We start from the raw sequence: 23,295 nt of genomic DNA, 5'->3' as shown, positions 1-23,295 counted from the left end.
GCCTATATCCATCCAAATTCAAGGTTGAAATAACATGTAACAGGTTTATGGCTGGCCATTGCCTGTCAAGAGAGGGCCAGTGTGGTTTAGTTGTTAAGAATAGTGGACTGTAATCTGGAGAACCAGTTTGATTCCCACGCCTCCACATGGGAAGCTGGCTCTTATCTGGTGAACTGAATTATTTCCCAGCTCTTACACATTAAGCCTTCTAGGTGACCTTTGGCTGGTCATAGTTCTTCAGAACTCTCTCAGCTCCACCTACCTTACAAGGTCTCTGTTGTGGGGAGAGGAAGGGAAGGAGTTTGTAAGCTGCTTTGAGACTCCTTATGGCTGAGAAAAGTGGGATATAAATCCAAACTCTTCCTCCTCCTCAAGTATGGCACTCCCAATCCTATGGAGAATGCCTAGCTTAGGTCAAGACCAAGGGTTTCTCCTACTCCAGATAATCAAAAGGCCCTGGAAAATGTGGGATAGGAACAGACAGCCACTACCACCCCCATCATGTGGAAGATCAAGAGTCTCCTGGAGGAGACTTCAAGGGGATGTAGCTGGAAACTCAACCACCTCACTTAGACTAACAATGTCTGGCTCAGTTGGGAAGAAGATCTCATTGCTCTTCTGCATTATACCACACTGGCCTTAGGAAGACCTGAATTTAGTGCAGCTTCAGCTCCATACGAACTGCTAGCCCTTGAGAGCAAGCCTCAGACCACTGACAGGATTTGGAGTTCCTATTTTTTTAAAAAAACGTATTTTTTTTAAAAAAATGAGCCTGAAGTTATCTTCTGCTCACCTATACCATTTGGGTTTCTTCAGGAAAACTTGATCAAGATAGCATTGGGGCGAGCAGTTCATCAGAGCTCAGGTGATTTATTTAGGAGAAAAATGACATTACAACTCTCCCCCCTTATAGTTTTCTTGCAAAGAACTTTGGAAAACCAACAGAAAACATAACACCTGAGGATTTCTGTACAGAATTACTGCTTTAGTAAATTACCCTATCATCATCAGTTTGGTATACCATAGCTGCTTTTGTCAGCATCAGTAAGAATGTGGAGAGAAGGAAACTAATGCAGACTTCTCAGCTTTGCCTGTGAAGATGTGTTGTATGTTTTCCATGTCAACCACCAAGATATACCGGTACTTGCCTATCTGTGCACATCCCTAGATAAACAGAATAGCTGCCAAACAAAACATCAAGAGATATCTTTACACACTATGAGCCTATAATGTGATAGGAAAGTCTTGGGGTTCTGCTCTCTGTCCCTTACTTTTCATACTACATGGGCTTACATTATATAGCAGTGAAACTAGGATTGCCACTCTCCAGGGGGTGACTGAAGATCTCCTAGGATTACAACTGACAGAGATCAGTTCACCTGGAGAAAATGGTTGCTTTGGAAGGTGGACTCTGGGGCATTATATCCCATTCAAGTTCCTCCCTTCTCTAAATTCTGCTTTCCTCAGGCTCTACCTCCAAAATCTTAAGGTATTTCCCAACCCAGAACTGGGAACCCCAAGTGAAACACTACAGTTTATATGAAATTATTCTCTAGCTATTAAAAAATGCATGCAGACTTGCACAAATTCAACTGTGGACAACTCCAATTTGTTTTCTTCATCTTACTTTTCTTAAAGAACAATAGCTATATTGATATTATAATCTATTCTTTTTGACACCAATGGACAAGCTTCCCAATCCTTGTCATATTTCCAATCACAAAGTTGCACTTACAGACATGCACACAAGTATATTTCCCTTCCCTGTCAGTAAACTTGCCATTAGCGCACAGAGAAAAAAGAAATGGCCAGAATGAGCAGTAAGAGAGGTGGGGAGAGGCCACAGGCAAAATAGATTTTCCTAAATATTTCCAACATTATGAAAATATTTCACATATTTGAATTAATTCTAAATTAATTTAGCATTAGCTTTGAAATCCATAACTCACAATGCTAACATTTTGAAGAGAGAACGATCTTTTGCTTCTCTCTCTCTCTCTCTCTCTCTCTCTCTCTCTCTCACACACACACACACACACACACACACACACACACACACACACACACACACACACGGTATATTTCAGACTGGTTGCAAAAAACATAACATAGGTAATACAAAAGAACAAACACTCTCTGTCTAGTGAAAAGAAGAGATTTCAAAGATGGAATCAAAATTAAGAAGCTCTGGTCTGCCCACAACCATACAGCTTTATTTGGTGGTGGCAGGTGGGAATATAAACTACTAGAGCAGCAAGTGAATTTTGCAAAGCTCTCCAAGCGTCAAATTATGCAGTTTCTAAATAAATATTGTATTTAGAAACCATGAGCGAAAGCTGAGGTTACCAGTTTCTTATTACCAGCCACTGTTGCAGCCAAGCCTGAGAAAAACTCAATTTTTTGCATTTTCTCCTGCTCAAATATAAATTATATGGCCATTAAACAGCAGTATTAGTGCTCAAGTTGTGATTTAGAAGAGCATCTTGCTCTGAAATGTGGTAATTTGGTCTTTTGTATCTTATATTTGCAGAGGCATTTAAACTATATATATAAATAGTTGATCCCTGTTTTTAATAAAGCACAGGACTTCTTTTTCTTCATCTCTTCCTTTGAATGGAGCATAAGGCTCTGGGAGCGTAAGGCAGGACAGAACCAAATGACTCTGCAGCCTAGCCAATATGAGGAAGGCAGAGAGTGGCCATTTCTGCCTCCCAGTCACAAGCTTTTGACTACAGCAGTTGCCTGCCCAGCCACCTTAAGCAAGGTAAGGTTCAAATATCTCCTCAGCCCAAGTAGGAACTTAGGAGACTTCTTTGGACTGGCTTGGAAGAGGGAGAGTTTTAACGCATGACATTGTTTGCGCTCAACTGGCCATGCTTCTGCAATCTCAAGGTTAGACTTCAGTGATGCGCTCCATGAGGAACTGAAGAAAGCCCAGAAACAACCATTAGTTCAGAATACACAGTCATACTATTGTCAGGAGAAAGCAGAGGTGGAGCGAGGGGAAACTGCACCCGGACTGCGCGTGTGCCCTGTGCCCCTACTGCAGCGCCGCCAGCCCCTGGCTTGCCCCAGAATGCCCTCGGAATGCCACCCCTCCCACGGCCTGGCCATGCCTCTGCCACAGCTCCGCCCAGGTTAAACCAGTATGCTGACTGTCTTGAGTGATATGCTAACTGGAATTACAGGTGCCACACAGCTGTAATATGGATATCCTGCTATACAGAAGCAATCCCTGTGATTACACAGGACAGGGTGGAGACACATACAGGAGACTGCTGATATTCTTGCAAAAATGCTTGGAGACATTAGAGCTGATAGAGGAATGACTCACCATAGGGTAATCATTTTGGGCAGCTTCCCTCTGACTACTACGATGTGTGCTACAACCTTTAGAATAGGAAGGGACAAAAGGTCGCTGAGCCCTACTCCCATACTACTTGCTAGACAATCTGCATAATTTTCAGTGATATCAGCTTAACATCTGTTCAGCTTTTGCAAGCACGTGGGCAGTTCAACACTAACCTGGCATAGATAATCAGTATCCTGTGCTTTCTCAGCAGAGAAATGAAGTGTCAGAAAGATTAAATCTAATGAGGTAAGATCACGACAACTGCACTGGAGTCCCACCCCAACAACCTCCAATCATACAGGAGCTTTGACACCCTTTTATCTGCAAGGGATGGACACAGTCACCAATACGCTCTGACATGCTTCTCTACCACCACCCACTCACAGCACACACCATGGAAATCAATAAAGGGAATAGAGCACTTTGTCCCATAGGATGGACTGTGGCATGATCAGTATGTGACAAGAAGACTCCTAGGAGCTCTGCAGATGAGGGGTGTAAATCCCCTCCTGCAAATACATACAACAAGTGGACACACAGAGAAGGAAACATGGGCACTCAGCCCATATAACTCAGCTTACCTCTACAGCCTCCTTGGCAGAGGAGTTGCCCCCCCCCCCAAAGTATTCAAGTCTCAGAAAGGGAAGAATGCCCTGAAAAGTGGTGTGTGTGTAAGAACAAGGACAAAGTAACAAAGTAACAAAAAACAATAACGTATACAACTGAACAGTCACAAAAGGAATTCTTGCAATGTCCCTAATAGCACACGTGAGAAGCCAGAAGGAAAGGGTTTGAATACAACAAAGGAGGAACCTAGAAATAAGGCAAAGCTCATCTGCTGGACTCCAACAAAATAAGAAGCAGAGGCAGGACTAGATTCCACACCTCGCATGTTGCAGAGCATTTTTTTTAACCATATACCCAACTGAGCATGCAGGAAAAAGATACTCCTGGAGCATGCATAAGTACCTACTGATCTTGATGACAAATCCAGCCATACCAGGGCAGGGAAAATGACAAAGTCATAGTGGAACAGTGTACACTTGGCATTAATGAGGCTGCTGGGTCAGTTAGCTATCAGACAGTCTGCATATTTTGCACTGTTGGACACAATCACTGGGGAGGGACTCCTTATGCAAATTAGGTGCCCTAGAGTCAAATAATTTTCCTTGGCACCTCTCATGTGGTCATCCTTCCATTGCATTCCTGAAGTTAATTAGTGCAACCTGCTGCTATTCATCAATCAGCCCTGGCTCTCCAGATCTCCTCTGCATCATGTAGTAGTTGAATGGTTAATCACACACCAACAGTGACCATAGGAGACTATAAACCAAGAGGAGCCTATCTCCCCACCCTTGCTACAGCACAACTGTGCTGACTTCGAAGGACTTTCTAAGCCCCCTCCCAGCAGGCGTCCAAAGCTGGAGACAGCTGATGTTTTTAATGAGTGGCTTATGGGAATAGATTTCATCTACCAAGTCCCACTAAAACAAAGACAGAGTTATGAACAGTCAATCATTTATTTAATAGTATCAGAAGCTCTGAAGAGAAATCAAATGAAACTGCCCAACATTGCCTTATTCTTCTCTGGTATTATATGCATCAGATCTATAAGCAAAATATTCATGGGGACCTAGCCGGTCTAAGACTATGGTGAACACAGTTCTCAAATTCATCATTACACTGATGGCATTTTGGATCTCAAATCTTTTTATTATTGGTTAGTAGTCACTGTGTCAACAGGAGGAACAATGGTATTTACTTGAGAATTTTGAGTCTCTAGCAAGAGGATTCCAAATTAATAATTTTCATACTGATCAGAACGGAAAGAATAGGTAAGTTCAAACAGAAGGAGACAGGAGGGTGAAAAACAGTCCTAACAATGCAAGTAATAGGGACTGATAACTTAAAATAAGAGTACAGTCAGGAGACCTTGTAGCCTAAATGAAACCAACATTTCTGTATCTGTGCAAAATTCGTTTCTATCTATTCAAGTGGCTGATTAGGCTGCTTGAAAAATACAAAGCATTCCATTGCGAAACAAGGAAAGCCTGCAAGCAGATAAAGAGACAATTACTTTATTATTTGGTATTCATTTTTAAAAAACCCAACCAGTTTTAATTCCCTTGAAAAAAGATAATATTCCAATAAATATTCACAGTTTTGGACAAAGACTATGTTGAAATTCTTTAGAGACAAATAGTAACTCCGTGCGTGGAAGCCAATTTCACAAGAACAGGAAAAGAAATTAATTCTTTATGAACTCTCATTAATGAAGTAGATGGGTATTTCGAAAAAGTGACTGATGAGCTTTGGGTTGTCAGGTGGTTGGGTTTTTTAAATAAAAAAACCCTAGCCTTGCTCTTGTGCCTAGGAAAGTCAGGTCTCCCAATTGAGCAGGAGATTAACCTTCCTCCACTCGCTCGTCTCACTACTCAGCTGGACAGTGGGAGCAAAACCTCAGGGAAGATGGGGCAGTTATCAGCATTGTGCCAATGTCCTGACATCACTTAACAGCAGTTCGAAACACACACACACAAATTTGGCAGGTAAACCTTTCACCATCACTAAGCCTATGTGCACTGGGCTTTGTATAAAGGTACAAGAGTGGGGTTAGTTAAAAGGTACCCTGACAGTGTTTAGTTTGAAAAAGAAGAAAACTACTGACAGTGTTTAGTTTGAAAAAGAAGAAAATTACTAGTTCAAAGGCCACGTTTGTTCAACCTCGTTCAAAGTTACTAGTTCAATAGCATATTTCCTATCATTTTCTTTTTGGAAAATAAAATAAAATAATGAGCTTCATTACTACCTGTTTAAAGAAATGTCTCATTTTTCCAAGCCCCATTTCCCCCCCCCCATATTCCAATCAATGTGCAACCCCCTCACAATTATTCCATTTTCTGAAAATTAAAAATGTACAAAAAGTCAGAACATATAAGAATGCAAAAAGAGCAAGATATATATTTCTATTCATATCAATCATACTTCTGAAGTTCTTTACTCACATATTACAGTGTTACCCATCCCATCTGCATGCAGTAACATAATATTTTCTAACCGAAAAAAAACATGAATGGCACAAGTAGAGGAGCACTAAATATCTAATATGAATGTTTGTTAGCAAAAAGGTATTTCAGAGGCATTCCTCCTGTGAGCTTGGGTTCATTCACTAGAGCATATCAAGAAGGAGCGGGAAACCACTGCATGCACAGTTCTTCTAATCTGGAGAACTGGGTTTGATTCTCCACTCCTCCACCTGAGTGGCAAAGGTGAACCAGATGTGTTTCCGCACCCCTACATTCCTGCTGGGTGATCTTGGGCTAGTCACAGTTCTTCAGAACTCTCTCAGCCCCACCTACCTCACAAGGTGTCTGTTGAGGAGAAAGGAAGGGAAAGGAGCTTGTAAGTCACCTTGAGTCTCCTTACAGGAGAGAAAGGTGGGATATAAATCCAAACAACAACAACAACAACTCCTCTTCTTCATCATCATCTTTACTGGATATTTTTAAAGAGACATTTCATCCTGGTAGGCAATGAGACTGGTCATTAAGCTGATGCAGCTATGGTCATCAGGTAAAGAAACCACTGCTATGACCATCCAACAATTAACGCCACATCCCTGACTCATGCATAAGAAGGGCAGTACTTTCAAACAAAAGAGAATTAGGGTAGATGGCCGGACAACTTTCCAACTGACTTCATCCCAGCTGAACTGACGAAGAGTTAGCTATTTAAGGCTTTGGCCAATAAAGCCATACCATTAAAGGAAAGGAAGGAAAAGTTAGCTATTTTTCATCCCAACTCAAGTTAAATATTCCCCTAACCCATTCACACATGTACAAGTGAACCTATTAAAACTGTAGGAAAATAATTCATATGATTGGCTGACAAGCCAAATCTGGGATCATTTCAGTAATATAGCTGTAAATGAAGAGTTTATTAAAACATTTAGAGACTTACAATTAGAACACAATCTTTCCCCCTCAAGGCATTGGCAGGGTCTGCAATTAACCCCTTGACTTTGTACAAAATGTGGCCCAAAGCTACTTAAAGCTTCTGACCTCCAGCCCTGACATATTGCCTTTTTTGACTTCCATTGAATCATCACTAAAGCACACAAATCTTTATACGCTTATTTAAAATCTGATCATGAACCTATAACCGAGGAGCTACAGGAGAGCTGGAATATGCAACTCAATATCCAAAACCAAAGAACAAAATGTCAAAAGCACTGCATAATGTTAAATAAACATCTTCAGAACTTAATTACAATTAATGTTAAAAAGACTTCAGCAATTATTGGACACCTATAGATTTCTCAAATGTGAATAATATGACTCAGGTTTTGGAGATATAAGTGGCCAAGAGCAAATGTGACATATATGTTATGGATATCTGCAGTCATCATGGCACTTTGATTAGAAATCAATAGGTGAATTCATCTTAACCTACTTCCTTCAAAATTGGGGTATACCCCTTCTTCCTAGAACCGTCAACAGGATAAAAGCTCTGGATTTTCCAAGGCTAGGTAATAGCTAAAGGAACAATTGGAAAGCAACAGCTACAATACATATGGAAATACAGACTGAAGCATAAGTGTGTAAACAGGTTGAGTAACTGGAAATTTTTGGGATTGTCTTACAGTGAGACAGTCCTTTTCTAATCTGCTTCATACTGTGCTGGGAGCTCAAACTAAATAGACCTAGTTAGACTGATAAGGTCCTAATTGAGGGCTTAGGTATGAAGTCAGCAGTAGCACTGGCCAAGTTCAGAGTCATGGTGGACTCACTTCAGGTATCAGAAGAAGAAAAGTTTTATTTTTATCCTGCTTTTCTCAATCATAAGAAGTCTCCAAGTGGCTTACAAACTCCTTTCCTTCCTCTCCCCACAATGGACTCCTTGTGAGGAAAACGGTGGTCACCCAGCAGGTTTCATTTGTAAGAGCAGGGAACAAATCCAGTTCACCAGATAAGAGTCCACCGCTCATGTGGAGGAGGGGGGAATCAAACTCGGTTCACTGCTCTTAACCACTACGTCTTGCTGGCTCAGAGTTTTGAGTTGTGAATTTAAAACAAATGTATAAATAAAAGCTCATGTCTTTGGCCATTTTGAAAGGTTTTTAATGGAGTATTTTAAAAGTGAGAAGGGCAGGAAAACATGGCAAGGAACTTAAGATTCATCGATGGAGTTTGCCTAAGCCAGCTGCTTATCAGTGTACAGGACCTCATCTTCCTCTAGTCATGATGGTGGGGGATTGGGAGACTGAACTATTCTCCCACTGCTTTCCGAATATTGTGATTTCCAACATGAGCTTGGTGTCTATTTTCTATATTTAGGCCATTTTTATGCTGCCCTTTTGCCAAAGACTTCTCTATCCATGGTTTAGTTCCCCCTATTTTGCCATTTGGCAATTAGTTTTTCCTGTTTCTCCCTTGCCTGACTTCTAGGAAAAGTTTGACTGCCTTTCTCACACAGTGGCGTATCTTGGGGAGTGGGTGTCCCGTGACCCAGGTGCCACTTGCCTGGGTCACATGGGGTCATTTGGCTACTCTCTGGGTCATTTGGCTACCCTCTCCCTCCTTCCAGGCTGAGCCAGAGGGAGGGTGGGAGAGCCTGGGCAGTGCTTGCCTCCCTTCCTGGCATTCTCCCTCCCTGCCTGGAGAGACAGAGGGTCTGGCAACAGGTGTAGGTCCTATCCGGACCTGAAATGGGGGTGGGAAAAAGGGAGGGAAAGGGGGAGAGTTGGAAACTTTTCCTCTGCAAGTTTGCCCTGCCACCTCAAACCTGCTGTCCGGAGGCTCTGGAAGGCCGCTCTCCACCATTCTGGGGCAGCTACCTGGCTCAACACAAAAGTGAGTGTGGTCTCAGAGGTTTTGGAGGCTGCTGCCTGTACCTGCAGACTCTGTGGTTTAGACTCACTGGCCAGCCCAGTCATATTGTTTGCCCTCTGCCTTCAGGCTTCAACCCATTTGAGAATCCCGTTTGTCCCTTTAACAGCATACAAGTCAGGACAACATTCTTCCTACAAATAGATAATCACATTGGAGGGGGGGGCATAAATATGTGTTGCGCCAAGGCTCTTGCAGGAGCGTGTGCCACAGGCCGGCAGCACCAAGACTGAGTTCCCTGGGCAAGCAACGGGGGGAATCCCAAGGCTGGCACTGCCACTACATGAGATGGCACTAAGTACCTGCATGCAGCTGCTTCTGCAGGGAAGCTCTGGGCCAAGAACTCAAGAATGTGCCACAGCTCTCCGAGGGCACCACATGACTCTTCCAAGGTGGGGTTTGGCTCATCCATGGGATGGAGGCAAGTAGAAGTCCAAGGCTCAAAGCAGGCTCAGGGCAGAGGGGGGCAATTTCAGCACTTGCCCCGGGCACTGTTTTTCCTGGATATACCACTGCTCTCACACACACATTGTGCAGAGTTATGTTTGAGTCAGTATGGTTGGGCTGTGTGACTGTGGACACCTGGGTATAAACCTCCTTTCTGCTGTGACACTCTCCTCAGGTCAGTCCCTCACTTTCTTAGCCTAACCTGCTCCCACCCAACTTCCAGCTGCTAAAGAAGGAAAGTGAAAGAAGCTAGAGAGAGACAGGCTGCAAGAGGCTCAGGGCTCTATCCCTCAGCATGAGATCCATCTTTTCCCCCTCAGGCCTTTCGAATTCTCTTAAGAGGGGAATGTAATTTGTGGCCATGGCCTCAGATACTTCACTTGGAGAGTCTGCTGTGCTTTCTACGCTTGCATGCTTGCATCATGACAACGAAACAAGCAGGCAGCCTCTGATACCGTTTGATGACTGAGCACATTCTAGGAATTCTATGATATTCTTACACTGTGGAACAGGGATGGGGATTTGTCATATCTGAACATGAACTATGCCTAACAAAAAGCTCTGACATCACAGTGGCTAAATTTAGATCTGCACAAAGCCCATTCTTTTTTCTAACCCACGTTCCAGCTCCTTAATAATATCACCTTGGATCACAGGCTGTTCTTCAAGTGGCAGAATAACAATACATGTTTAACTTCAGATGAACAATAGGATGGGTTTTTGCCCTGCTTGATGACATTAGAAAAAGTGATGAGTTCCAGTAAAACATGGAGCATAAAATCTTGTGACGTAGGATATAATTCATGACAGAGGAAAATGGCACTTCATTGCCTTCCCCTCCTCTTTAAAATTTCCCTAGAAGGAAAATGCATGCCTAATAATTAAAGTTGCCAGCCTCCAGGTGGTGGCTGGAAATCTCGTGGGATTACAACAGATTCCCAAGCAAAGGAGATCAGTTCACCTAGAGAAAATGACCACTTTGGAAGTTAGACTCTATGACATTGAAGTCCCCCAAAGCCTCCTTAAACTCCCTCACTCACCCTCTCTCAGCCCCCAAACAGTAGACCAGCAGGGCATGAGCCCAAGCCTTCCCACTCCCTCACCTGCCCTCTCCCAGGCTTCAAACAACAGCCTGGGCCAGCGGCACAGGGGTGGGTTGCCATCTACTGCCCCGTCGGTCCACTGCTGGAGATCCTTCTATCTGGATCTATGTGAGACTGAACAGGGGATTTCTTTGTGTAAAATATGTGCTTTACCCACTGAGCTTTAACACCCTAGCCATAGACCTTCTTCAACTTTGCAAAAGGAGAAGAGCAGCAGGAATGATAGTTTCAGGATTATTCTTGTGACATTTCAAAAATCTGCAATTTCAATCAGACACCATATGAAAGGCTGGGGGGAGGGGGGGGAGAGGCTGCATTATAAGATCTGTTCCAACCAGACATTGGATTTAAATGTGACAGCATCTGCAAGCTGTGAACTAATGGAAAGAAAACCTCTTTTCTGACAGATAATATTTCTAATGGAACAGAAGCTCACCTTTCAGAGTCATAATCACTGCTTTCTAAAATGGAGTGTTCTGGTCTATTAACAATAGCAGTGCAGATTTTGGTCCAAGTGTCTTCTGGGATGCACAAATTAGATTGTTTACAAATATGAACTAGTGAACACTAGTTCACTATTGCAAAACCAGCCATCTGAAACAGAGTTGCACCTTTCTGAAGTCACTAATTTCACTGGACCTAGGAGGGTATCACTCTGCTCAGAATGGTACTGTTACAGCCCAATCCAGAGGCCACAGCAGCTAGGGATGGTGCCACTGCTCCACTACCATGCCACCTCCAGAGCACTTTCAGGCAGTAAGGGAAGGCAGCAAAAATCAGAGAATCCCTGGTTGGCGAAAAATCCCCCTTTGGTGAAAAAGGATTTACACTTGCACTGGAGGCGATCTTGTATGAAAACCAGATGGAAACTGACTAAGGCTGGCTCCACCCCCAGGAACCCGCCTAGCCCTTCTCTAGCTGCCGTGTTTGTGCCCTCTGTCAGCACATTTGCCACTTGTGTTGGTGAGATGGGCAACATTGATGAAAGCCCATGCCCATTTCAGGAGTCACAAATCGGAATAAAAAGCATTATACACTGTTCTATGGCATTACACACTGCTGAGGTCCCTCCCTTCTCCAGGCTCCTCCCCCAAAATCTCTAGGTATCTCCCAACCCTGAACTGGCAACTCTAGTGATGTTACATGCTGTTGTATGGTGTTGAAGCATCTTGTCATTTTGTGCACTGTCATTCCTTCGATGACCTGCTCCACGTTAACTTGAGGCTGTCAGTTTTACATTCAGATGCTACAGGCTGACAGCAACTTAATTACCTGTATTTCCTTCTTCCGCACTTCTTTGCAAAAAGTTATTTGAAAAATAAAGCTGCTGGAACAGCTCCAGGGGGTAACAAGGAAATTGCTGCAGGGATACATCATCTACTTCTAGAGTGTGCATTTCTCTTGAAAACTTGTCATTTGAACCATGAGCACAAATACAGTATGAGGGCAGAAAAAGATGTCTCAGAAAAAGATGTTAATAGGGTTGCATATTCCTCCGCCACAGAACTCAACATGCTAGACCTTCATTGTTCTAGAATGCTCCACCTGGGTCTTAGTGCCTACCTAGCTCTGACTCCCCCCAGAACAGTATTGATGGCAGTCGTTCAATGAATAATGGTTTTGACAAAGGCAGCACATAAAAATGAACAATAATTCTCAAATTTTTTCATAACTATATTCTAATGTGGAAGCATACAATTTTATCAACTGCTGCCCTGCAACAGACCACACTACTATTTTTTCCTGAGGGGCGCCCAACTGCCTGCCTGCTGGAGCGTAACTGTGCGGAGCCCCAGCAGCCGGGGGACACTGGACTGGGAAGCAAGCACTGCACTGTGATGCACTAAGGGGAGCATGGCTTGTACTTGGTGGCGCTGCCCAGCCGTACTGCTTTGGTGGCAGGCACGGCAGCGGGGGGGGGGGGGACATCATGCAGCTGCAGTGGAGCTGGTGAGGCTGAGCAATGTGCTTATGGCACCAGGATAGAGAGAGTGCCAGCCGGCCTGCCCACTGGTTTGCCACTCGGCCCACCTGCTTTGAACAGGTAGAGGACAGGGTGAACTTTTGGGGGGAGAGTGCAATTTCAGTGCTTGCCCCAGGCACCATTTTAAACAGGTCAGAGATGTAGCGCCAAGGGGGCAGGAGGATGCATGACACACTGGACTTGTGCTCTGACGGAGCCATTCCCAGGGCATTTCAGGGGTGTGGCGGGGGCATTCCGGGGTGTTACGGGGCGGGATGGGGCAGACAGAGGCTTGGAGGGGCACAGGGCATGTGCACCCACAGGGCGCACTTCCCCCTTGCTCTGTCCCTGCTCAGGTACACCCACTTCTAGAGAAGTGGTGAGAACTGGTTGGATCCCACCTCTGGGTACACCGCTGGTTAAACTATATATTTATTTTCATTATGTCACTGTTTAAGAGGCAGGAATGTGTGAATGTTCATGAGGCAGATGGTTAAAGCTACCCTTTCTTGAAAAAGGCAACTTTTGCAGCGAAATATGTTTCCATAATTAAAGCAACTTGATGTGAATGACCTTATGTAACAACAGAAAGAGCTTTAATTATTGTTGGCGATTAAGTTGTTTGGTTGGTTTTATTTTTAAATCATGTTATCCTAAAAATATTTCCAACCTAAAAAAGGTCATTTTACACTTTTTGTAATCTCACATATGGTCTCGATTCTTTCCTTTTTTTGTCTAGTGGGAAAAGAGAAGGTTTGATGATAAACTATACAGAGTAACAATTCATCATTTCCTAATAGGATAGGTGAGGCAATTCTTTCCACCTCCCCTCCTGCGCAATCTTGCACGGGCAGAAATCACACACCTCGTGACTAATTTAAAAATCTTTGAAACCATCCCTTTTCTTCCCATTGAATGTCAAAGAACATTAAACTTTCAGGCGCCACTAATCTGGTTATATTATCCCCAGCTTCATACCTCCGGGCTAAATATAGTAAGTTCACTTCAAAGCTGCTCTTAGCAACTAACAAGCCAATAAGACAAGCCTAAACACGGAACACAGAACACAACCTTCTAAATTCACTGAAGTCAATGGAAAAAGAGCTCAAATTTGTCCATCTGAGACTTGTATTTGAAAGGGTTTATTTAGCATCACACTGTGTTGTTTGATCAGCAGCGACTTACTGTAAGCGATCATTTGCAGAAGAAAGACAGGATACAAACATTTTAAAATAAATATGTAAACTAGAAAAAGTGTAGGGTTGTCAGTTGTCTCTTAGGGAATTCCTAGAGATTTGGTGCGAGTGCCTGGGGAGAGCAAATTTGGAGAGGGGAAGAAGTTTAGTGGGGATGTGGTATCATAGAGTCTACCCTCTGAAGCACAGGTGTCAAACTCGTGGCCCTCCAGATGTTATGGACTACAGTTCCCATCATCCCCTGCCAGCATGATGCTGGCAGGGGATGATGGGAACTGTAGTCCACAACATCTGGAGGGGCGCAAGTTTGACACCTGTGCTCTGAAGTAATCATTTTCTCCAAGGGAAGTGATTTCTGTAGTTGGGAGAACAGCTGCAGTCCTAGGAGAAATCCAGACCAGTTGGCGTTTTGGGAAGCAGTCTGCATTCCCAAGCAATGCCATCACCTTCCAGCATGAGGTGGAAGCACTGGCATCCCATTGGGCTGGGGGAGAGATGCTCCAGCACTTTGCTGAAAACCTCCTTTGTTTTCATTGTGTTTCGGGGAGTGTGATAAAGGGGGGTCCCATTGGGGCCATGGAGCCTGACAACTTCTTTCCAGAGAACTGCCAAGTGTCTCCAGAAAGTGGCCAGGGCCAGGTGCAAGTTCTGCCTGGCAGGACTTCTGGCTGACTATGCAGATTTTAAAAATGTAAGTTTTAGTAGCGGCTGCTACTACTGCACTAGGATTTCTACTATGTGACTAGAGGTAAACTGTGTGTATGTGAGAAAATATTTTAAAACAATACATCCAATTTAAAAGGCACCCTGTTAAAGAGAGCTTCTGCTTAAATGTTTCAAGTTACGTATAACTTCACTTCCTCAGAGAGCTGCTTTTATAAGCACTGAGAGTGGTGGGTGGGGCTTGGGAGGTGTGGTCACATCCCCACCTGCCCCTGGGGGCATGGCCATGCCTCACAAGCCCCTCCCAGCCTCAGTGCTTATAAAAGCAGCTCTCTGAGGCCAGGGATGGCAGTCTCTTCTCCCCAGAGGGGAGGGAAGAAGGGACTGCCAGCTGGGCTCCCAGCCGGTGGGGGGGGGCAGGGGGTGGGCAGGAGCTGGGGAGACTGCCATCCCTGGGCTCAGAGCACTGTGGGGGGCAGAGCTTGGGGAGGTGTGGCCATGCCCCCAGGGTTGGGTGGGGGTGGCCGTGTCCCCGAACCCACCCCCATAAAAAACTATAGCTATGTCACTGGATAGTCCAAGGGCTTCCAGAGATACAGGTGGTTTTATCTGTGGCGGCCACTTAAATATTGGGAGTTTTTTTCTACAGCAGAAGCACACTGTTTTTACTTCATATGAACAATTCAGGAGCACATTTTTATCTTTTGGTAGGACAGAGTGTAGACTGGTAGATATTGACACACAGCAGCATGCATACTACCTGCTGCTGCAATATCTGAATTGCAAATGCCATTCCTTGCATTTCAATTAGCCAAATTTCTTCAGCTCTTTCCTGTAAATTGTCCCCATCCCCAGCCTCCTACCTATGCTTTTCCAATCACTCCTTAAGAGCTAACTTTCTGAATATGCAAATAGTTGTAAGCTCTCAAGGGAATTTTGATAGGTAAACTTGACTTGAAAAAGATTTTTGGAAAATATTCCTTTAACCTTTTATTAAAGCTCTGGCCAGTGTTAATCCCAAAGACTTGTTTAAAGCCCCAACACTAAAAATGAATAGAATACACACAAAATACTGTTAGGATAACTGCTGTATCACTTCCCAAGTGACCATTTATTCAGTAGCCTTCAAAATGAATAAAATATATTTTCAGATTTGCATGCATGACAGCAACACTGTGTATGAAAAAACACAGAATCATACCATTGTTCAACAATCACCAGCATGGTGTAATGGTTTTGTTAGGATCTGGGAAACACACGTTGAAACCCCCCACTCCGCCATGGAAATTTGCTGGGTGACACTGGATCAGTCACATAGTCTCAGCCTTGACTCTGGCAAGACCTCCAAGGGGCATGATGCAGAAGCAGGCAATGGTGAGCTACCTCTGAATGTCTCTTATCTTGAAAATCCTACAGGGTTGCCATAAATCGGCTGTGACTTGATACCAAAAAATGTGTGAATGTGTATGGTTTCAACAGAATCACAAACTGTGCCATTTTGTCTCTTCCAATAAGAATCCCATTCTTGGTTTTTCATCTTAATGAAGCCCTACAAAGTTAACACAAGAACGTTTATAGGGGAAACAACCCAGGCATTGTTAAGACTTCTAAACATTCCTTGATTTAAGTTGGAGAGATCTTAGTTTATGCTGAATTCTCTCATTGAATCAACCGGATCCTGAAGCGATGGATTACACCCACAAATGCCCTGTTGTTGTTGTTGTTTTTTTAAAAAAGTTTTTTTTCCCCAATCAAGGTGTATAGAAAGTAAGAGTGCTCTTATGTGTTAGTGCACCTAATCCGCAATTGCCTTTGGTAGTATCATAGGTTGCTGTTCAGCTGAGCAATCTTCAAAAATGGTTTAAGTCCTATGCTGTGGGTGGAATGGTACCAATGATGGTACCAACACCCCAGACAGCTAAAACACAACAGCGACACCACTGCAGCAGGACATCAAACTACCACCAACTCCCCTTAATATGCATTTAAATGGGAGACCTACCTCGAACCATTGCCCATGAGACTGCATTTTCAGGATGACACAGGGATCTGGCTTAGAGAGGGCATCCCGGTCAGATATGCCTTTGCACGCAACTCTCAGTTCCACCTTAGTCAGGCATGGGCTGCTAAAGATTCCCAGGGTGTTCGCCGCTGATTCATAGATGTTGCTCATTTTTTTCATACTCTGCAAAGACAGCAAATGTTCAATGGCAAAACATCTCAAACACAACAGCAATAATCTATTCAGAAGAAAACTGTTCCAGCCACTAGTACTCTAAGAATAGAGCTCAATGATTTAAATCAAGCAGTATTGCTGAACATATGAGAAGTCAGATAATTGAGATCACATCAAATTAACCATAATCTTAATGCACATTATCCTATGGAAATAAACCTGGTCACTTATATTAGCATCCTTCAACCTGGGTTCAGCATCCCTAGATCTCAGAGCCTCATCTGATGGGTCACCAAGTCCCTCTATGGCTGCTATTTATGCTGCCTTTTGTTGTTGTTTTGTTGTTAGAGCTAGTGTGTATACTGCATGTATACTGAGAGGAGCAACAAGATGGCAGAGAGGCAGAGACAGGGATGCCAGAAATTACCCCATAAAAGGAAAATGAGGAAACATCTTGGGTGATGCTATGATGTCATTTCCAGGAAAATACCTGAAGTGATGTCACATATGTGATGCTCTAGGAATTCCAGTGAATTCTATGCTCTTTACTATAGATTTTTTGGAATTCCAAGAACATCATCTGTCTTTATCAAACAATGGTATCACAGCATCAGCGACACTGTTTTCAGGGTCTCTACTCCCTGAAATCTCACAGTAAGGTGGGAAAAACTACTCCATAGCATTGATCCTTGCTTTGTTTGTCACTTTGGTACTCTTCATGGTGCTCAGTTTGGGTTTCCAGCTCCCTTTCACTTGACCCACTGATCAGAACCCAAGCCTTGAAACTGATAAAATAATATGTTTTGTTCCCCCTCTTTCTGCCACAGGACTTTGATATGACTGGACTATCTATGATGTGATTGCCGCTGAAAGTCAGCAAGGATGAAAGTCAGCAACACTTTACCAGGATGCTATAGTAGTATTTTGAGAGGTGGTATAGCTTATGTCTACAATGAGCAGAAGATCCACAGATCAAGTCTCAGCTCAGCCATGACCAATTAGAGGCTTTTGTAAGTATTACTGAAAGTGTGCCACACATAATTTGATTTCTAGCAAAAGCTGATCACATTTTCAGCTACCTCTGACAAAACATCTCCTCTGGCCTTTTTAGTGCCCCCTTGGAAGAAATATATCACTCCTTTTAATATTTTATCATTTCTATTGCATTTTCTATCAAAAGTGCTTGCAGCCACTTATGGAACATTTTAAAAGACCAAACAATTTTATAATGCAATAAATAACATATTGAAATCATATATATGTGTGTTTGTGTGTTTGTGTTTGTGTGTGTGCGTGTGTGTGTGTGTGTGTTGTCACGGGCGTGCTGTGTTCCGTGTAGCAAATATTCCTGTGTCCCCTTGGAATAACAGAAAAAAGCCAAGTGCCATAATCCTACTTACAAGTTATCAAGCTACTTAAAACATGCACTGTTCCAGTTTTTTAAATGCGCTAGACTAGACAAGTTGTTCAAATTTACATCGTTCTAATCTCATAGGCCTCTCAAGACGAAACATACAGCAACACAACTGGTGATGATTAAATTAAGTTAGGATAATTTCAACAGTGGAGGGAAAGGAGTCACTCCAAGTAGCTATCTTTTCATGGCCCCCTCATCTAACAAAAGTATTTTTCTCTCTTTGAATAGCTAACTTTTTGACCAACTAACTCAGGCTAACTATAAAATCATATTTCCTCTATCCGCTATCGTTTCAAAAACATGAGATCATGTCCTTATTTTCTCTAGTCTTGTGGCCAATTCCTATATTACAGTAATGATGTGCTACTTTTGCTATTACAGCATTGTAGGAACAATGTGAAGAGCAGGATCACAGAGTGAATCATTGCTGCAGCAAAGGCATAATTCTTTCATTTCGATTCTGCCTTTTGAAGACAACTCCATTCCTACATAGCTAGCCCGCACAGCACCCCAGTGACCAGAAATTGAAGCTTCTGCCCTTGGCGTGTCCCTAATATAATATTGGTATGTACCTAATTTAGTATTCTCCAATTTAGTATTTAGTTGACATAGAAACTGGAAGATAATAAAATCTTTCCAAACATACAGTATTGGTAATTAAAACAAAAAGATCTCCCCAAAGTCAGGTTGCGTAAAATGGCGGTAATCAAATATTCAGCTACAGCCGAGATGGAGGAATATGTTCAAGTATTCATTACGATAGCCTGTGACAATTTGTTTATTCACATCTCATTAACACATAAGTATTTTATTATTCTCTTATTCTGGCCTTTGTTGATGAGCAGCTACAATTCCTGAGAGAAAGTATGGAAAGATGATGGGCTTAAGTGGGCTAAGGAAGAGTTCACTCCAGGTCAAGCCATCATGCATTTTTCATTCACTGCCACACAGATTCCATTTCTCTTTCTTTTAGCGAGGAAAAATATGCATCATGCCGCACAGGGAATCCCTCACACAGTCATTTCTCATTAACCAGTAGTAAACCCCATAGTGGAAGATGTGGAAACACAAAAAGGCAGCCGATAAGACAGTAGATCAGACATATTCACAGGGAACAAACGTGATTTCCTTCCTGAGAAAGGAGGAAATAATCAAGAGAGTTCTTTTCTGCACGCATCAAATTCTACAAAAAGCCTTCACACTTTACAGGATGCACACACATTTAAACTCCACATGAGCAGACAGCCAGTGTGGTATAGAGGTTAGTGTGTCAGATGATAGTCCAGAGGAAGAAGAAGAGTTGGATTTATATCCCCCTTTCCTCTCCTGTAAGGAGACTCAAAGGGACTGACAATCTCTTTTCCCTTCTCCCCACCCCACAACAAACACCCTGTGAGGTAGGTGGGGCTGAGAGAGCTCAGAAGAACTGTGACTAGCCCAAGGTGACCCAGCTGACGTGTGTGGGAGTGCACAGTCTAATCTGAATTCCCCAGATAAGCCTCCACAGCTCAAGCGGCAGAGCGGGGATTCAAACCCGGTTCTCCAGATTAGAGTACACCTGCTCTTAACCACTATACCACCGCTGCTCCTAGGTGTCCAGGACACCCATGTTCAAATCACACACTCTTCGCCTAAACAACCCCAGAGACTTGTGAAGATAAAATGGTGGAGAGAACAACACAAGCCACTTTGGGTTCCCAGTGGAGAGAAAGGGAGGGTATCAATGACATAAATAAAGTGAGAATTGTCCTTTATTTATATGCTAATACCAAAATAATAGCAGTATTTACTTCCTGAAAAATATTCTAATAACAATAAGCCATCTTGTTGCATCTTCAAGACTTTCCAGTCTATTGTGGCTTTTGTGGGTAAAAGTTGACTTTGTCACATGCATGGCAGGAAGTCAACATAGCCACTAAAATCTACCACACGGACTCGCATCTCTCATTGATAGAGAAACACAGATTACACGGCAATGAGAGGCAAGATAACTGGAATCCTCACTTGGCACAAGAAGTGGTGTTGGAACCTGAATATTCAAGACAGGTGAATACCACATCCTACTCAGGAAACAGTACCCTATCAAAAGTAGGCAGTTGGACAAATAGTAGGCATAACTGCAGGCACAAAAATAGCAGATGGAAGATAAGGCAAGAGGCAGATGGAAGATAAGGTAAGAGGATGAGCAAAAACTGGAGGATACAGGAACAACAACAGCTATAAAGCTAGGGAGCCCATGAGGAACAATTGAGGTAGAATTTCTGGAGAGAATCCTTCCAGGAAGTAAGTTTCTTGTGTTCTTATGTTCTTACGTTCTTGGAAACTGAAGACACCCATGATTTAAGGGGAGTGAAGAAGGTGGAAGAGAAAAGCTGTCATTCAAGCAGTCCTTCAAAGAATAACTACAAGAAAAATCAAGCCTTACAGGTGAGATGAAAGGAGGGTGATGCTACGTGACTGAATTGCTGAAAGGGGAAAAGCCCATCTTCATTACTATGCAATTCATAAATCACTGAACTTTTTAAAATGTCAGCCAAATGCACACAATGGCCCTCTGCATTCACTGAATGCGCAGGGAAAGAGAGCAGAGGTAATTGTACTGCCTTCACTGCCTTGGAAGCTTGCTGGGTGATCCTGGGCTAGTCACAAACTCTCATACTAACCTCCCTCACAGGATTATTGTGAAGATAAAATGGAGGCAAATGTTGTAAGCCACTTTGGGTCCCCAATGTGGAAAAAAGGGGGGTATAAATGAAGCAAATAAATACTCACTTTCAGTGGTTCATAATTGACTGATTCTACATTCACAAGATTAAACAGCTAAATACACTGTCTTCAGAGGCCTTTGAAGCAGTGCTAGACACCAGCCCAAGAATGACAACACTGCACACACATACGGTCCATACCAGTCACTCTGTGAAGCTTGTTATTACCTATCTCTGTATTTCTAGTATTACTAAGGGCTGCCCAGTGGTGGTGATGGGTAGAGAATGACTTCCAAATGGCAGCACTCGCTTGCCTGTATGTGTGAGATACAGATTTTAAAATACCACTATCATTAATTGTTCAGTTCATATGTATGATGAATTTTTAGTTTGGTTTTGATGAACTAATATCCAAGTACACATCCCTACCCAAATCCTACAGGTTCTGGTAAGGTTCCAGGTGATGCCAGTTAGCCTGTTGGTCCCTTGCCACTGCATCCTAAGACCAGCTTCATTCCCTCAGCATAGCCACTGACTCCCTCTCTGTTCTTCAGAATGATGTTTCTTCCTGCATCTTTGCTTCGCTCACCTGTCTGTGCTCCTTCCTTCCTAGGCTTTTGACCAAATGGTTATTTAAATTATTAAGCAACTTAATTCTTGTTTGAGCATGAAAATTATATATCTAAATCTGAGCAAGAACCATAGGAAATCTAGTGGCTAGTTTACTGAAGGTGTACATTCATTAAAAATTCCATTTGTTGGGAGGATCTATGCATGGCTACCAGCCTGTCAATACGTAAGGACATAATGGCCCATTCCACACAAGTCACATTACAACATTTCCAGAACGTCTTGATTCTCCCCTTCACCATGATGTTGATTCACCTGCTTCAATGCTCTGTAGTGCTGTTTAACTGAGGCTTCATAGATTCACCCAAAACAGCAAAAAAATCCCACAAGATATGAGAAAAAAACAGAGGTAAAGGGGGAAGGAGTGTAATCAGGAGAAGAAAAAATGGCACCGAGGGGGAAGTTGGGCAGTGGTACAGAGGCATGGAAAACAGCAGTGGGAAAGATAATACATTGTAAATATGATCACACTGAGAGGGAAGCCAGCTCAGGGACATTTCAGAAAAAATAATCATTTTAAAGGCTTTTTAAAAAAAAATAGAAAAAGCTGTTTGAAAACATTTTCGGAACTAAAGAGGGGAAAAAACAGTGTGGAACTCCATGGAGGAAATGCTTGATTTCTTGCCTGGAAAAATTTTAAATGGTGTGTGTGAAAAGGGCCAATGTCAGTAAAGGGCTTCTATGGCATAGAAACTGTGTTAAAGAAACAGATGGATCAGGAATGAAAGGCAAAAGGAAATGGCAGTGGCATAATGGCTCATCTCGCTTTAATGTCACTCAAGGAACAAAGCTCGGATAAGTGGAGAAGCTGTGAGACTCTGAGGGGGAAGAAGGCCAGCCTGCTCAGTTCTGGTAGTGCTGCCCCCTCTGCCTGCCTGCCTGCCTGCCTGACAGTCAATGTAATGGCTACCTGGGCTCCCAAAGGAAACTATACCCTAAGTAATCTTCGACAACATTGCTTCAGTGCTTCTCTGAGTTTTGGATAAATGTATGCAGCAATGACTCCAGATCATCAGTCACAAAGAAAGGCCACACAATTTCCATGCATACTAATGAGCGAAATCCACTGAAGCAAATGTTCATCTCAATGTACTTGGTGTTCTTTCTCAGTGTAATTATAACACAACAATGATTTGCAAGCAACTTCTTTCTGATGATCCCCAAATAGTTTTCCAGTGTTAATTTTTATGACTTTCCTGTCAACTCATTTTGCAGATGGCAAATCACAGGGGTTAAGTAATTTATTCAAAGACCAAAGAGCCTTATTCTCCTTTTGGTATACTTTAGAGATCACTGGAGGACATACTAGTTCCAAGCTTCAAGGACTCAGATTAAAATGAATTCATTCTGTTTGAGAGATTATACATCAGTCTCTCAATCTAGCAAAGGTTGAACTCGGAGCTTGTGAATTTCAGCCCAACAGGGTGCTCTTAAGGCACCCAGAATGCCACAAACGAAGCCAGACTTGGAGAAGAACCTTAACCACCTGCTTTCCCGTTGTTCACTAGGCTGCAAGACATTCAGTTGATTCACCCTATCAAAGTGAAATGATGAAATAGTACAACATTACAGCTGGCTGTATAATGAAGCAATCTTCTGATGCTCTTCTACAATGCTCTTCACCCATTTTAGTGAGGTGTGTACCACAGAGGTTCCTGCTGTATTGTGTAAAAAAACAAAGAAATCCCATCCACATTTATCACCACCCATGTTGGGAAGTTCTGCAGCAGTGTAATAATATTGTTTTTATTTTAT

The 23,295-nt window shown here is 42.9% G+C and overlaps 1 protein-coding gene across 2 annotated transcripts in view; it reads right to left on the bottom strand.

Annotated features, from left to right (window-relative positions):
• The window catches only part of CPNE4 (copine 4), a 227,663-nt gene that overhangs the window by 166,650 nt on the left and 37,718 nt on the right, over positions 1-23,295 (bottom strand). For both annotated transcript variants that reach the window (XM_048511205.1, XM_048511206.1), the window contains exon 2: positions 16,615-16,797. In XM_048511205.1, the coding sequence (XP_048367162.1) occupies positions 16,615-16,794 (180 nt within the window). In that variant the 5' untranslated portion in view covers positions 16,795-16,797. The remainder of the gene's footprint in view (positions 1-16,614; positions 16,798-23,295) is intronic.

The sequence above is a fragment of the Sphaerodactylus townsendi genome, linkage group LG11 (genome assembly GCF_021028975.2).
Source record: "Sphaerodactylus townsendi isolate TG3544 linkage group LG11, MPM_Stown_v2.3, whole genome shotgun sequence".
NCBI lineage: Eukaryota > Metazoa > Chordata > Lepidosauria > Squamata > Sphaerodactylidae > Sphaerodactylus > Sphaerodactylus townsendi.
The sequence above is the reverse complement of the archived record's forward strand: the minus strand, read 5'-3'. Positions and strand labels throughout refer to the sequence as shown.